Below are 14,841 nucleotides of genomic sequence, written 5' to 3'. Positions count from 1 at the left end.
TTTATAAAATTTGAAAAAAAATACCCAATATGGAATTTTCTCTTGCAAGAAGGCAAGTATAAATGTGATTTAACACACACAAGTGAGAGCAAGAGCAAAAGTGAGAGAGAGAGAAAAAGTGAAAGAGATCACATGAAAGATACAGGACAAAAATATTTCTGTAGATGTTCTGATGTGTTTGTTAGAAGAGAAATTTCCCATTAGATGAATATATCAATGAGTAAATGATAAAATGGGTGGAATAAATGCAGAATCTGGATCAGATGGAACTCCTCACTTTCTCTAAGACTATCAGTTTTCAAGGGAGAAGGAAATGTCTTCCCCAAACCACACTACAGTGGCAGAATTCATTCTCTTGGGACTCACAGACGACCCTGTCCTGGAGAAGATCCTGTTTGGGGTGTTTCTGGTGATCTACCTGATCACGTTGGCAGGCAATCTCTGCATGATTATGCTGATCAGGACCAATTCTCACCTCCAAACACCCATGTACTTCTTCCTTAGTCACCTCTCCTTCGTGGACATTTGCTATTCCTCCAATATCACTCCAAATATGCTGCACAACTTCCTCTCCGACCAGAAGACCATCTCCTATGCTGGATGCTTCACACAGTGTCTTCTCTTCATTGCCCTGGTGATCACTGAGTTTTATATCCTTGCTTCGATGGCATTGGATCGCTATGTAGCCATTTGTAGCCCTCTACATTACACTAGCAGAATGTCTAAGAATGTTTGTATCTCTCTAGTCATGGTGTCTTATACTTGTGGCTTCCTTAATGGACTCTCCCAGACACTGCTGACTTTTCACTTGTCCTTCTGTGGCTCCCTTGAAATCAATCATTTCTACTGTGCAGATCCTCCTCTTATACTGTTGGCCTGCTCTGACACTTATGTCAAAAAAATGGCAATGTTTGTAGTCGCTGGCTTGACTCTGTCAAGCTCACTCTTCATCATTGTCCTTTCCTACCTTCTCATTATTGCAGCCATCTTGAGGATTCGTTCTGTTGAAGGCAGGCACAGAGCCTTTTCTACTTGTGGTTCCCACTTGACAACAGTCACCCTATTTTATGGAACCCTCTTCTGCATGTACTTAAGGACCCCATCTGAGAAGTCTGTGGAGGAGTCCAAAATAATTGCAGTCTTTTATACTTTCTTGAGCCCAATGTTGAACCCATTGATTTATAGTCTACGGAACAAGGATGTGATCCATGCTATGCAGCAAATCATTCAGGGAAATCTCTTTCATAAAATTGAAATTTGGTTATCTGTTCATTTGAAATAAGTGTCTGTGATAATATGGGGATTAGAAATGAGTAACATAGGGGTTCTTCCTGTGATAGAGTCCCCATTCCAATTTCTTTTTGAGGACCAACATCATTTAGTCTGTGGAACACTTGGTTAACTTAAAACAAACTCTCTTTTTTCTTAAGCAAGGACTTACGTTCCCATTCCTAGAAATCAGAATGTTGCTGATATCCAGATTTAGAATCCTAATTGAAAAAGTGTATTTGAGAATCACTGCAAAAGTACTCTCTATTTTGTCTAAATAATCGTATGCTTTCTTTTAAATTTTTTTAATGTTTATTTATTATTTTGAGAGAGAGAAAGAGAGAGAAAGGGACAGAACTAGATTGGGGAAGGGCAGAGAGAGAGGGAGAGAGAGAATCCAAAGCAGGTTTCAGGCTCTGAGCTGTCAGCACGGAGTCTGATGTGGGGCTTGAACCCGCAAACCATGAGATCATGACCTGAGCCAAAGTCAGATGCTTAACTGACTGAGCCACCCAAGTACCCCCAAATTGAGCTAGTCTTTTTTTTTTGTTTCTAATTTTTTTAATGTTTATTTATTTTTAAGAGAGAGAAAGAAGCCTGAGTGGGGGAGGGACAGAGAGAAAGGGAGACAAAGAATCCAAGGCAGGCTCCAGGCTCTCAGCTGTCAGGACAGAGCCCGACATGGGGCTTGAACTCAAGAACCTGGAGATCATGACCTGAGCCAAAGTTAGACGCTCAACCTACGGAGCAACCCAGGCACCCCTCCTTTTATTTTTTAGTTCTGAGAACCACTATGGCTTCCAGGAACCAATGTGTAAATTTCAGGAACCAATCTGTAAACTCAGTCTTGGCAAATCTCTTAAACCAAATGGTTGACCTCTCTAGTCTTTCTTTATATGCTATTTATTTACTTCTATTTGTGATTTATTTTTTTCATTGTTAAACTCCTTGGGTGAAGGCCTCTTCAGAGGTTCTTTAGAAATAGGATACAACAAAATCAACATGCACAAAAATAATCATATGTGTCATACAGCTGTACTTTACTGTACATTTATATATCACTATTTATTTTAATCTTCAGATAACAAATCTGTGAGAAAATTATGCTCTCCATTTATACCATTTGGAGTCTTAGGCACAGAGAGATTAAATGGCTTTCTACAGCCATTCAGCCACTAAATAGCAGAAAGGCAAACCCCTTGATTCCAAATATTCTCTCTTTCCTATTCTCATTGTGGTTAAATTCAGCAAGCTGTAATGCTGGGGGGAATGTTGGGGATAATAAAGGGATGAGGTTACTGCACCACATGAAGTCATGGTTATTATCATGAGGGTGTAATAGCTAATAATAGCTAACATGCAATTCCTCTCACATTCAGGTAAACATGATAATTTGTGTGCAATAAAAATAGAATTGTCTTAGTGTTTCATGGAAATCAGGCAGTTTTGATATATGGTAGATCTATTTAGACTATATTTTATGAATATGTTTTCCAGATTATAAAAGCACACATGTGCATTATAAATAACTATAAAATAAAGACAGATGTGAATAAATAACTTTTATCAGTGATATGTCTAAACCAATGGATAATTTGTGTTTCTGGTTTCTGTTTTTCCATGTTTCTTCTCAGCAATTTTAGATGCATATATATTATGATAATTTATAAGACAAAATTGGAATCCTATTCCAAATACAAATTTGAATGTTGACTTTCACTTGATAATGTAAAGTTTGCATTTCCTGCAGACTAAATATTTTTGATGAATACCCTTTAAAAAGCATTTTTTTAGTGTTTATTTATTTTGGCAGGAGGGAGAGAGACACAGAGCATAAACAGTGGAGGGGCAGAGAGAGGGAGACACAGAAACTGAAGCAGGCTCCCAGCTTGTAGTTGTCAGCACAGAGCCTTGACACTGGGCTCAAATTCATAAACTATGACGTCATGACCTGAGCTGAAGTCAAAGGCTTTGAGCCACCCAGGTGTCCCCACCCCCCAAATTTTTTTAAGTTTATTTATTTATTTTGAGAGAGAGAGAGAGAGAGAGAGAAAGAGAGAGAGAGAGGGAGAAAGATATGAGTGGGGGAGGGGCAGAGAAATGGAGAGAGACTCTGGAGCAGGGTCCTTGCTGTCAGTGCTGAGCCCAACAATGTGGGGCTTAACTTGCAAACCATGAGATTATGACATGGGCTGAAATCAAGTCAGGCACTTAACTGAAGGAGCCCCACAAGCACCCCAAGTAAATACAGTTTTTAATGTAGCTTAATACTCCATAATTAAATTATATTTGAACTTAATTACAAACATAACACATTGATTCTAGAAAAGCAAATTGAAAAATATGGAAACAACTAAGGAATAAACACAAAATTTACCTTTGATCTCTTACCTAAGACAGCTGCTTTCAACATTCTGGTGTGTTTTCTTCCATTTGGATTATCTTACAAACCATTATTTCATATCTATGCATCCTTTTGTTTTTAAGACTGACTCATATCTCTATGTACATATGTCTCTGATTGTTTCTTTAGGATCGGTCTTAGATGTATGATTGTTGAAATACATGTTTTGAACAGTTTTCAAGCTCTTGCTAAATTTTTTGATGTGTAGATTTCCCTCCAGAAAGCATCAACCATTTATACTCATGAGTAGTCATGTTTGAGAGTAAATATTTCACTATGTTGTTATTAATATTAGGGAATATCCTCTGAGGGTATTTACTTCTTTGTTGTCTCCATAACAATTCTTGGGAAGGAAGTCTGGTTTATTTTAACAGAATATTATATATATATATATATATATATATATATATATTTCCAAATATTACTTTTACCTTCATTTCTCTAAAACATAAATACTATAGACACAACTATTATTACATCCATGAATAATCTTTCTGAGTGATGGAATAAATGCAGATTTCCGAGATGGGCTAAGTCTATAAAACCTAACTCCATATAGAAATACATCAAAATGATAGCATTGGTTGAGTTATGGAGTTGTTATCTACACACAGCATGTTTATAGGTAGGTAATCTTATAACTTGCTATAATGTCATTTTAGGACTTTGGAAAAAAACCCAAATGATTAAAATTTTATCAAATTATGTCTATAAGTATAAATTTAGTACATAAATGCATGCATTTATTATTATTATTTACTCTTTCCCTTTTTTTTAAATTTAAATTCATGTTATGGGGCGCCTGGGTGGCGCAGTCGGTTAAGCGTCTGACTTCAGCCAGGTCACGATCTTGCAGTCTGTGAGTTCTAGCCCCGCGTCGGGCTCTGGGCTGATGGCTCAGAGCCTGGAGCCTGTTTCTGATTCTGTGTCTCCCTCTCTCTCTGCCCCTCCCTCGTTCATGCTCTGTCTCTCTCTGTCCCAAAAATAAATAAAAAACGTTGAAAAAAATTAAAAAAAAATAAATTTAAATTCATGTTAGTTAATATATAGTGCAGTGTTCGTTTCAGGAGTAGAATTCAGTGATTCATCACTTATCTACAACACCCAGTGCTCAGTCCAGCAAGTACCCTCTTCAATGTAAAGTATATATTTAACAAATAGACTACATCAGATTCCCTTTTACTTCTGATGATTCCTCACATGAAGAATATTTGCATTATTATTTGGAAAAAATATATATTTTTTTGCTTTGTACTGTTCTCCACCCTAAATTTAAATAAGGTTATATCTCTATTATATTTTTCATTGCCATATTATATAGGACTATATTGAATTATTCTTGATACAATTCTGTTGTATGTTGTAATATCATATGTACCTCTTTTCCTCACATTTTAAAACCATTTCCTCCTACTAGCTATTAAACAGCCCTTTGTTTTTCCATTGATTTCTGACATCACCTTTATTGCAAACTAAGTGAATCTATTTCTGGCCTATTCTATTCCTTTGATCAATTTGTACATACATTTTGAACTAAATTCATATAATTAATGTAGATTTAAGAAAGTGTTAATTTCTGGTAGACAAATTTCATCTTCATTATATGCATGTCTTTCAAATTCATGATAGGATAATGCAAATCAAATGCTTCTACCTATCTAACATTTTGTAACCAAGAAATTATGCATATGATGGCTCAAACTATACAGTTTGGTCCCCACATCTGATGGGGAAATGTATGGAATCTCAGCAGTAGAGAGGTCTACTTTGGGATGAAAGGTTACTGGTGGGTTAAGATTGTTGTTTTGTTTTGTTTTGTTTTGTTTTGTTTTTGCCAGAAAAGCAAAGAGATTATAAATGAAAAGCAAAACATTTAACTTTGGCATATTAATATTGTGTATTTGTTAACATTTTTACACAAACGTTTATTTTTGTACCATACCAGTGTCCATAATGCAACATTATTTTATAGTAAAGATATGTTAACACAGAATCTTATTCACAATTAGGTTGTCCTTTGTCAGCAACTGTCCCCTGGAAGACTGATGTGCCCACACATACTTCTCAACAGTGCATCATTTCAAACACCGCGGAAAAAAAAAAAAGCCTACGTTGATTTGAATTAAAGTATTAGGGAAGCCTGGGTGGCTCAGTCAGTGAAGCATCAGGCTTCAGGTCAGGTCATGATCTCACAGTTTGTGAGTTCAAGCTCTGCCTTGAGCTCTGTGCTGACAGCATGGAGCCTGCTTAGAATCCACTCTCCCTTTCTCTCTGCCCCTCCCCCGCCTGCTCTCTCTCTTAAAATAAGTAACCTTATGGGGCGCCTGGGTGGCGCAGTCGGTTAAGCGTCCGACTTCAGCCAGGTCACGATCTCACGGTCCGTGAGTTCGAGCCCCGCGTCGGGCTCTGGGCTGGTGGCTCAGAGCCTGGAGCCTGTTTCCGATTCTGTGTCTCCCTCTCTCTCTGCCCCTTCCCCGTTCATTCTCTGTCTCTCTCTGTCCCAAAAATAAATAAACGTTGAAAAAAAAAATTAAAAAAAAAATAAGTAACCTTAAAAAAATAAACATTAAGCTTTTAAATAATCAGAAGAAAACATTTCTGAGGTAAATTGCAGGGGAGAAATTCACAATGGAAGACCGTAGAACTATCTAAAATCAAGAGGCATATTATATTTCGGGAAGTATTTGCCCCAAATAAGATAAAGTGATAAAGGTATTAACACATGATTCAAAGTACTAAAACACCATCATATAAATAAATGTTGAAGGCTATATGCAGAAAAGAGATAAAAATACAAAAATGCTAAAAAATTAATGAGTAAAAATACTAGTAACTAAAAACATGAAACAAATGCTCCAGTGCCAGTTTGCCAACTTCAAACCCAAAATACAATAATATGTTAAGATATTGGAACTGGGGTTCACCTTCGTTGGTGGGAACTCCTACACCCCCATTCAAATCACATGTCAGAACTGGAGAACTTATCAGTTTAGTTTAGACGGGGTTTTCTTCACAGATGAGTTGGAGCTGACCCCAGAGAGCCAATTCTTAAATATTCAGATTTGAAAGCCAGTTGTTAAATGGATCCTCTTGGAATTGGCAGGGGAGTGGGAGTATTTACAACAATGAAAAAATTGGCTAATGCTACCGATCAGGACTCCCCACCCCCACCTTATCATTATACCAATAGTTATGGTTTCAGTATTTATCAGATTAATCTTATGTAGTTTGTAGCTTAAGGGATCATGGTCCTAACTGTGTCTATAGATAAACCTAAGGCACTAATCAATCATCGATAAAGAAATGATAATTTCAAACAAAATAATTGAAATAAGATACTTTTGTGGATTTATCTTTGATTTCAAAAACGACTGGCACGTTCTACATTATGGGTGTCAAGAAAACGATAATACAGTTTTTCTGAAAATCAATTGAACATTATGTTTTCAGGAGTCTTAAAAATGTATAAATTTACTCAGCTATTCCAATTTTAGGAATGTGCAAAAAGCATACTAAAACACTTGGGTGGAGAATTTGGTTGTAATGTTTGTTTTATAATTGAGGAAAAAGAAATGAATGACCTTTTAAATACAGGCAGCCCTCACTTTGTGTGGCACTGCGTGAACTGACACTTGTGCTGAATTCAAATGCGACCTGCTTTGCACAGTTCTCAAAAAAATCTGTTATCACAGCTGCCCTGCATTTTGTAACAGTTAGGCATAAGCAGTTGCCAGAGAGAAAACTGGCTGTAAGTAACCAGGGCCTCCATGAGTGTTGGCTATATCATAAAGGAGAATTTGAATATCATGTGACTGATTTTTAAAGTATAATGTTCTACAGACATTAAAATAAAGAAATTACCAGTTAAGGACCGGGAAAATGATTTTTTATAGCTTTTTATGAGAAAAGAAGGGTGCATTAATATATACATTATGATGACTTTTTTTTATCATAGAATTAAGGAAAAGTAAATCTTGTTCCTTGTATCTATGTACCAGTTTTCCTTGATGAACAACTATCTTTTTTATAAGAAAACAAGCAAACAAAAAAAACTACATATTTCCAGTATGATTCAGATCTCAGTTTATAAGATTAAAAGACCCGTATTTATTAATGTCAGAATTTAGAAATAAAAGTAGGAAAAGTACGAGTCGGACTGTTCTATCACTTGTTGAATTGGAAGTTCACCTAGGTTCTTTTTACTTCAAATTTTATTATTTTTCTCCTTAAAAATATTGTGCTTTTGAATACATTGAGATTCTTCAGGGGTAAATAGAACCAGGCTGATTTGTTAGGAGTGGGGTGCAAGGAAGTCAATATCAATCTCTGTCTACAGAGTTTTAATGTGGAAACAAAACAAAATTTGTATTTAATTCTGAAGTTTGCTTCTTAAAAGACAATGTCTTGAAATAAAGGATTTTTTTTTCTTCTTGAGCTGTAACGTTATCATAACATACTGTGACATTGAGATTAAGTGAAACACATTTCTGTTCCAATAAATTGTAACTGATGGATCAGTGTTTTCTGATGTTTTTATACCTACTATATTTATACACACAGACAATGAAATGAACACTCCCAATGCTATTGGGGGTGAAGGAAAACTTGGGTACCCATTCGCTGAGAGTTACTGTACACATCAAGACATCTAAAAGAAAAGGAAAAAAAAGTCGGAATAAAACTGAAATTCTACCCTAATAACTTTCTGTAAGGGGAAGAATACAAACTGCCAAAATATTAAAAGGAAGAGATATTAAATGTGTCACACTAATATCACGCTACATTATGCACTTCAGTAAAGACCAATTTCAAAGAGTATCAAATAATCTGGAATAATCCTATGCTACAATTTAGTTGTAAAATACTAAAACCATGCTTATTAGGGTAGCTGTTATTTTACAGTAGTTTGTGGGTAGACAAGAGCCGAAAGGTAATATGTAGAATTATAGAACAAATTGCTGTCAGTAATGAAGGGACAAAATGATAAAAGTGTCTTATGTAAGCAATAAAAATTCTAAATCAGGAAATGGGTGTTGTTTCCGTTAGAACTCACTTAGTCCCTTTCTGCTACTTTATTCTTAGTACATAGAAATGCAATGGATTTCTGCATATTGATTTTGTATCTTGTGACCTTACTGAATTCATTTGTCAGTTCCAATAGTTTTTGGTGGAGTCGTTAGGGTTTTCTACATACACTATCATGTCATTGTCAAATGGTGACAGTTCTTCCTTACCAATTTGGATGTCTTTTATTTCTTTTGCATGTCTGATTGCTGTGGTTAAGACTTCCAATATTATGTTGAATAACAGTGCTGAGAGTTGACATCCTTGTCTTATTCCTGATCTCAGGGGGAAAGCTCTCAATTTTTCGGCATTAAATATGATATTAGCTATGCGTTTTTCATATATGGCCTTTATTATGTTGATGTGTATTCCCTCAAAACCTTTTTGTTCAGGATTTTTATTATGAATGGATGTTGTACTTTGTTAAATGCTTTTTCTGCATATATTGACATGATTATATGGTTTTTAACCTTTCTCTTGTTGATGTGATATATTACATTGGTTGATTTGCAAATATTGAACAATCTTTGCATCCAGAAATAAATCCCACATGACCACTGTGAATAATTTTTTAATGTATTGTTGTATTTTTGCATCTATGTTTATCAGAGATATTCTGTAGTTCTGTCTTTTTTTGCAGTGTCTTTATCAGGTTTTGGTATCAAAGTAATGCTAACCTCATAGAATAAATTTGGAAGCTTTCCTTCCTCTTCTATTTTTTGGAATAGTTTGTAAAGAATAGGTATAAACTCTTCTTTAATTGTTTAGTAGAACTCATCTGTGAAACCATCTTGTCCTGGACTTCTGTTTGTTGGGAGTTTTTGATTATCAACTCAAAATCATTGCTAGTAATTGATCTTTTCAAATTTTCTATCTCCTCCTGATTCAGTTTTGGGAGATTACATATTTCTAGGAATTTATCCATTTCTTCTAGATGTCCAATTTACTGGCATATAGTTTTTCATAATATTCTCTAAAAATCCTTTGTATTTCTGTAGTATTAGTTGTTATTTTCCTCTTTCATTTATGATTTTGTTTATTTGAATCCCCTCCTGCTTTTTTTTTTTTTTTTTTGGTGAGTTTGAATAAAGGTTTTTCAATTTTGTTGATCTTTTCAAAGAATCAGCTCCTGGTTTCATTGTGATCTGTTCTATTGTTTTGTTGTTGTTGTTTTAGGTTCTATTTCATTTATTTTTGCTTTAATCCTTATTATTTCCTTCCTAATTCTGTTTTTGGGTTTTGTTTGTTCTTTTTCTAGCTTCTTTAAGCATAAGGTTAGGTTGTTTATTTGAGATTTTTCTTCCTTCTTGCAATAAGCCTGTATCACTATAAAATTCCCTTAGAACAACATTTGTCACATCTCAGAGATTTTGGACTGTTGTGGGTTTTTTTTTTTAAGTTTATTTACTTATTTTGACAGAGAGAGTGAATGCGGGAGGGGCAGAGAGAGAGAGAGGGAGAGAAAGAATTCTAAGCAGACTCCACACTGTCAGCACAGAGGCCAACGCAGGGCTCGAACTCATGGACTGTGAGATCATGACCTGAGCTAAAACCAAGAGTTGGATGTTCAACTGACTGAGCTACTCAGGCACCCCTGGACTGTCGTATTCTCACTGTGATTTGTTGTATTTATTTATTTATTTATTTATTTATTTATTGTCATTTTTATTTCCTCTCCTATTTCTTGGTTGGTCCGTTCACTGTTTAGTAGCATGTTATTTAATCTTCATGTGTTTGTGTTTTCTCTAGATTTTTTCTTGTGATTGATGTCTAGCTTCATAGAGTTGTGACCAGAAAATATGCGTGGTATAACTTCAGTATTTTCAAATTTTGAATTGAAGCTTCTTTTGTGGCCTAACATGTGATCTATTCTGGAGAATTTTCCATGTGCACTTGGAAAGAATGTGTATTCTGCTGTTCTGAGGTGGAATGTTCTGAATGTACCTGTTAAATCCATCTGTCATTCAAAGCCATTTCCCTGCTGATTTTCTCTTTGGATGATCTATCCATTGACTAAGTAGGGTGTTAAGGTCCTCTGCTATTATTGTATTACTATTGATACTTTCTTTATGTTTGTTATTAGCTGCTTTATGTATTTGGGTAGCACTGAATTGCTCAGCACTTTCTCTGTGTTGTTCCCTGAAAAGCTTTGGCTGGTAGGCAGGGCCTATGGTTAGACCCAGTATCTGCCCCCAGCTCACTCCTGGGGCGGCAGTAAGACTGGTGTATGTGCTTATCTTGGCCTCTCCCCAGAGCAGGAGTCACTTTGGTGTGGGGCTGGTTCCCATCAGGCTGCGTGCACACTATTAGACTTGTGGCACCGCTTTGGATGGACTGTGGCCAAGAGCATATTGAAGTGGGCAGGTTCAGGGGCTCCTGGGTGGCTCAGTCGGTTAAGCCCCCTTCTTCGGCTCAGATCGTGATCTCACTGTTTGTGAGTTCGAGCCCCGCGTCGGGCTCTGTGCTGACAGCTCAGAGCCTGGAGCCTGCTTTGGATTCTGTGTCTCGCTCTCTCTCTGCCCCTCCCCTGCTCACGCTCTGTCTCTATCTCAAAAATAAAGCATTAAAATTTTTTTTTTTGGAAATGGGCAGGTTCATGGGAGCAGGGTGCCCGGTGCCAGCAACATCTGAGCCAGTCCACTGCAGGAGGAGACCTGAAGCCACCTGGGAAAACTTTTTCCCAGGCCAGAATGGAGGTTCTCATCTGTGGCAGAGCATGGGGGTGGAACACTGTTAGCAAGCTGGGTGGCTAGTGTGCCTGCTGTACTGGTTCCCACAGGTGCCCATGTATCTAGACTCGGGTTGGGGGAGGGGGGAGGGCAGTGATCTCCACCAGCTCTTATGTTTTTGGAGCAGTCTCCCAAATATCGCTGTTCCTCCAACACATGCTCTGAGATCAGTAGATAAATCTTCCCTTATACCCCACGCATTTTTCAGATTGCGGCTTCTATGCTGTCTCTCAGTAGGGATGTTTGTTATGATATCTTTTTAAAGGCAGAAACTCAGTTTTTTCCTTCCCTCCACCCCCCCCCCCCAGAGCTGAGTCCCCTGATTTTTAAAGTTGCAGATGTTAAGCACCCCTGATTACAAGAACTCACTAAGTGAGGCCCTTTAGATTTTCAAAGCCAAATATTATGGGGATTCATCTTCCTTATGTGGATTTCCCATGTCTGAGGGGTCTGGTGTGGGGGGTCTGTTCCTCTCACCTCTCCCTTTCTGCCACATCCCTCCATCCTGTGGACAGTCCCACTGGTCCATTTGACTCTGGACTGTATTTTCCACCCTTCCTATCCTCTCTGATGTGGCTTCTTCTCTACATTTGGCTGTGGAGAGTTTATTCTGCCAGTCTTTGGGTCATTTTCTGGGTTATTTCACTGATGAGGCTATAATCTAGGTGTATCATGGGTTGAGGAGAGCCTAGGACCCTACTATGCACTGTCTTTCCAGAGAGTCACTGTCATCTTTTTAATTCCTGCCATTGAGGTGGCTGGGAAGTGGTATCCAGCTATAGTATTAACTTGCATTGTCTTGACAATTATAGATGTTGACATTCTTTTTCTGTCATTATTGGCCATTCATGTATCTTCTGTGACATGCCTATTGACTTCAGAATTTTTTTGAAAATGGGGCCGGTTATATTTTCTCCCTGAGTTGTAGAGGATGTGTATGTATTCTGAATGTAGGTCATTTGTCAGGATTACTCGATATGAACATTTTTCCTAGTCTGTGGTTTCCCTGGTCTTTGTGCTCCTCAAATCTCTCATATATCTTAACGTCTTCTTCCTCACTCTCGTTAGATGATGCCTCATGTGTAACACCTCAGTGTTTACAGGGGAAAACAGGCTTTCTAATAGAAATTCTCACTTTACTATATTAAAAAAGCAAAACTAACCTACCCTTATTTTATACCTTCTACAGTATTAAAACAGATAGCTAATTTTTCTAATTGTGCTAAAGATCTCATGCACAGAACTAAGCAGTGTATGTATATGTTATGTAGGGATATTAACCCCAAAGGAGAATTCAGTTCCCAGAGCATTAAATTAAGGTTATGCCCATGAGGAACAAAGACTCTTTAAATTGGCTTTTTGGAATTATTTTGTAAATACTCTACAGAATATACTTAAGAAATATATTATAAATCTTCCCACCTTGTTTTACAAAACGTGGCAAATCAGCTTGTTACAGGTAAATCGTTTTATACATTGTTTACTAAAAATATGTTATGTCCTTTTGTATGGATATTAGTATCCCAACAATATGGAAAAAATTGCATCTACACGCATTCCATATTCATTTTTCTTCATAGCATTTGGTTGTAACTAACATAATGACAGATATCTTTGTCTATGTACTTAAATCTGTCCATTCTCTTACTATATATGCTCCATGAGGTTGGGATGTTTGGTCACTGCTATAATCCCAGAACCTAGAACAGAAAGAAAAAAAAAACCAGTCTTTACAGTGTAAATGAATAAATGAATGTGTGAATTTTCAAAGCAGCAAGAAGCATTCTTTATTCTGCCAACTCTTAGCTAAATATCAATACACAATATTTATTTCACTCAATAAATTTTCTGAATGGAATTAAGCTAGATAGCAACGACTTTCAAGTAAAGTGCTGTACTAAAGATTTATCTTCTAGAATATATCTGAAACAATAGTGTATGAGAGTTGGTGGGACTCTACATATCCAAATTCCCTTTTTGTCCATTTGAATGATGTCAATTGCCTGTGCCTTTTCATATCTGAATTTCATTCCTTTGGGTTTTTTCTTAGTGTGTAAAAATCAAATAGGCAGTTCTTTAAGAAAATGGGTATAAATTTATGAATATGTATACAAGTAAAATATGTAATATTATTACATTATTATGTATTAATTAGTATAAAATATGAATATACATATATACACACACAAACAAAGGTGACAGTGTGTGTGTACATGTGTGTTTGAGTTACAAAGACAAAGAGATAACAAGAGACACAGAATAAAAATATTTATGTAGATAATGTAATGTATGTTTTAAATAGGGAAAATTCCAAGTAGATGAATATACCAATGCCTAAATGATAAAATGGGTGGAATAAATGCAGAATCTGGATCAGATGGAACTCCTCACTTTCTCTAAGACTATCAGTTTTCAAGGGAGAAGGAAATGTCTTCCCCAAACCACACTACAGTGACAGAATTCATTCTCTTGGGACTCACAGACGACCCTGTCCTGGAGAAGATCCTGTTTGGGGTGTTTCTGGTGATCTACCTGATCACACTGGCAGGCAATCTCTGCATGATTATGCTGATCAGGACCAACTCTCACCTCCAAACACCCATGTACTTCTTCCTTAGTCACCTCTCCTTCGTGGACATTTGCTATTCCTCCAATATCACTCCAAACATGCTGCACAACTTCCTCTCCGACCAGAAGACCATCTCCTATGCTGGATGCTTCACACAGTGTCTTCTCTTCATTGCCCTGGTGATCACTGAGTTTTATATCCTTGCTTCGATGGCATTGGATCGCTATGTAGCCATTTGTAGCCCTCTACATTACACTAGCAGAATGTCTAAGAATGTTTGTATCTCTCTAGTCATGGTGTCTTATACTTGTGGCTTCCTTAATGGACTCTCCCAGACACTGCTGACTTTTCACTTGTCCTTCTGTGGCTCCCTTGAAATCAATCATTTCTACTGTGCAGACCCTCCTCTGTTAATGTTGGCCTGCTCTGACACTTATGTCAAAAAGATGGCGATGTTGGTAGTCGCTGGCTTGACTTTGTCAAGCTCTCTCTTCATCATTGTCCTTTCCTACCTTCTCATTATTGCAGCCATCTTGAGGATCCGTTCTGCTGAAGGCAGGCACAAGGCCTTTTCTACTTGTGGTTCCCACTTGACAACAGTCACCCTATTTTATGGAACCCTCTTCTGCATGTACTTAAGGACCCCATCTGAGAAGTCTGTGGAGGAGTCCAAAATAATTGCAGTCTTTTATACTTTCTTGAGCCCAATGTTGAACCCGGTGATCTACAGTTTAAGAAACAAGCATGTGATCCATGCTATGCAGCAATTCATTCAGGGAAATCTCTTTCATAAAACTGCAATGTAG

At 37.0% G+C, this 14,841-nt stretch overlaps 2 protein-coding genes across 2 annotated transcripts; both read left to right on the top strand.

Annotated features, from left to right (window-relative positions):
- Nucleotides 1–313: 313 nt before the first annotated feature.
- Nucleotides 314–1,282, top strand: LOC122484348 (olfactory receptor 5M10). Its single transcript, XM_043582303.1, has one exon. The coding sequence runs from the start codon at nt 314–316 to the stop codon at nt 1,280–1,282; it is 969 nt and encodes a 322-aa protein (XP_043438238.1).
- Nucleotides 1,283–13,893: 12,611 nt separating this feature from the next.
- Nucleotides 13,894–14,841, top strand: LOC122483762 (olfactory receptor 5M10-like). The gene has a single exon (XM_043581130.1). It carries the CDS (start codon nt 13,894–13,896, stop codon nt 14,839–14,841), a length of 948 nt encoding a protein of 315 aa, XP_043437065.1.

This window comes from Prionailurus bengalensis, chromosome D1 (assembly GCF_016509475.1).
Source record: "Prionailurus bengalensis isolate Pbe53 chromosome D1, Fcat_Pben_1.1_paternal_pri, whole genome shotgun sequence".
In the NCBI taxonomy this organism is placed as follows: domain Eukaryota; kingdom Metazoa; phylum Chordata; class Mammalia; order Carnivora; family Felidae; genus Prionailurus; species Prionailurus bengalensis.
This window is presented reverse-complemented; position numbering and strand designations above follow the sequence as displayed.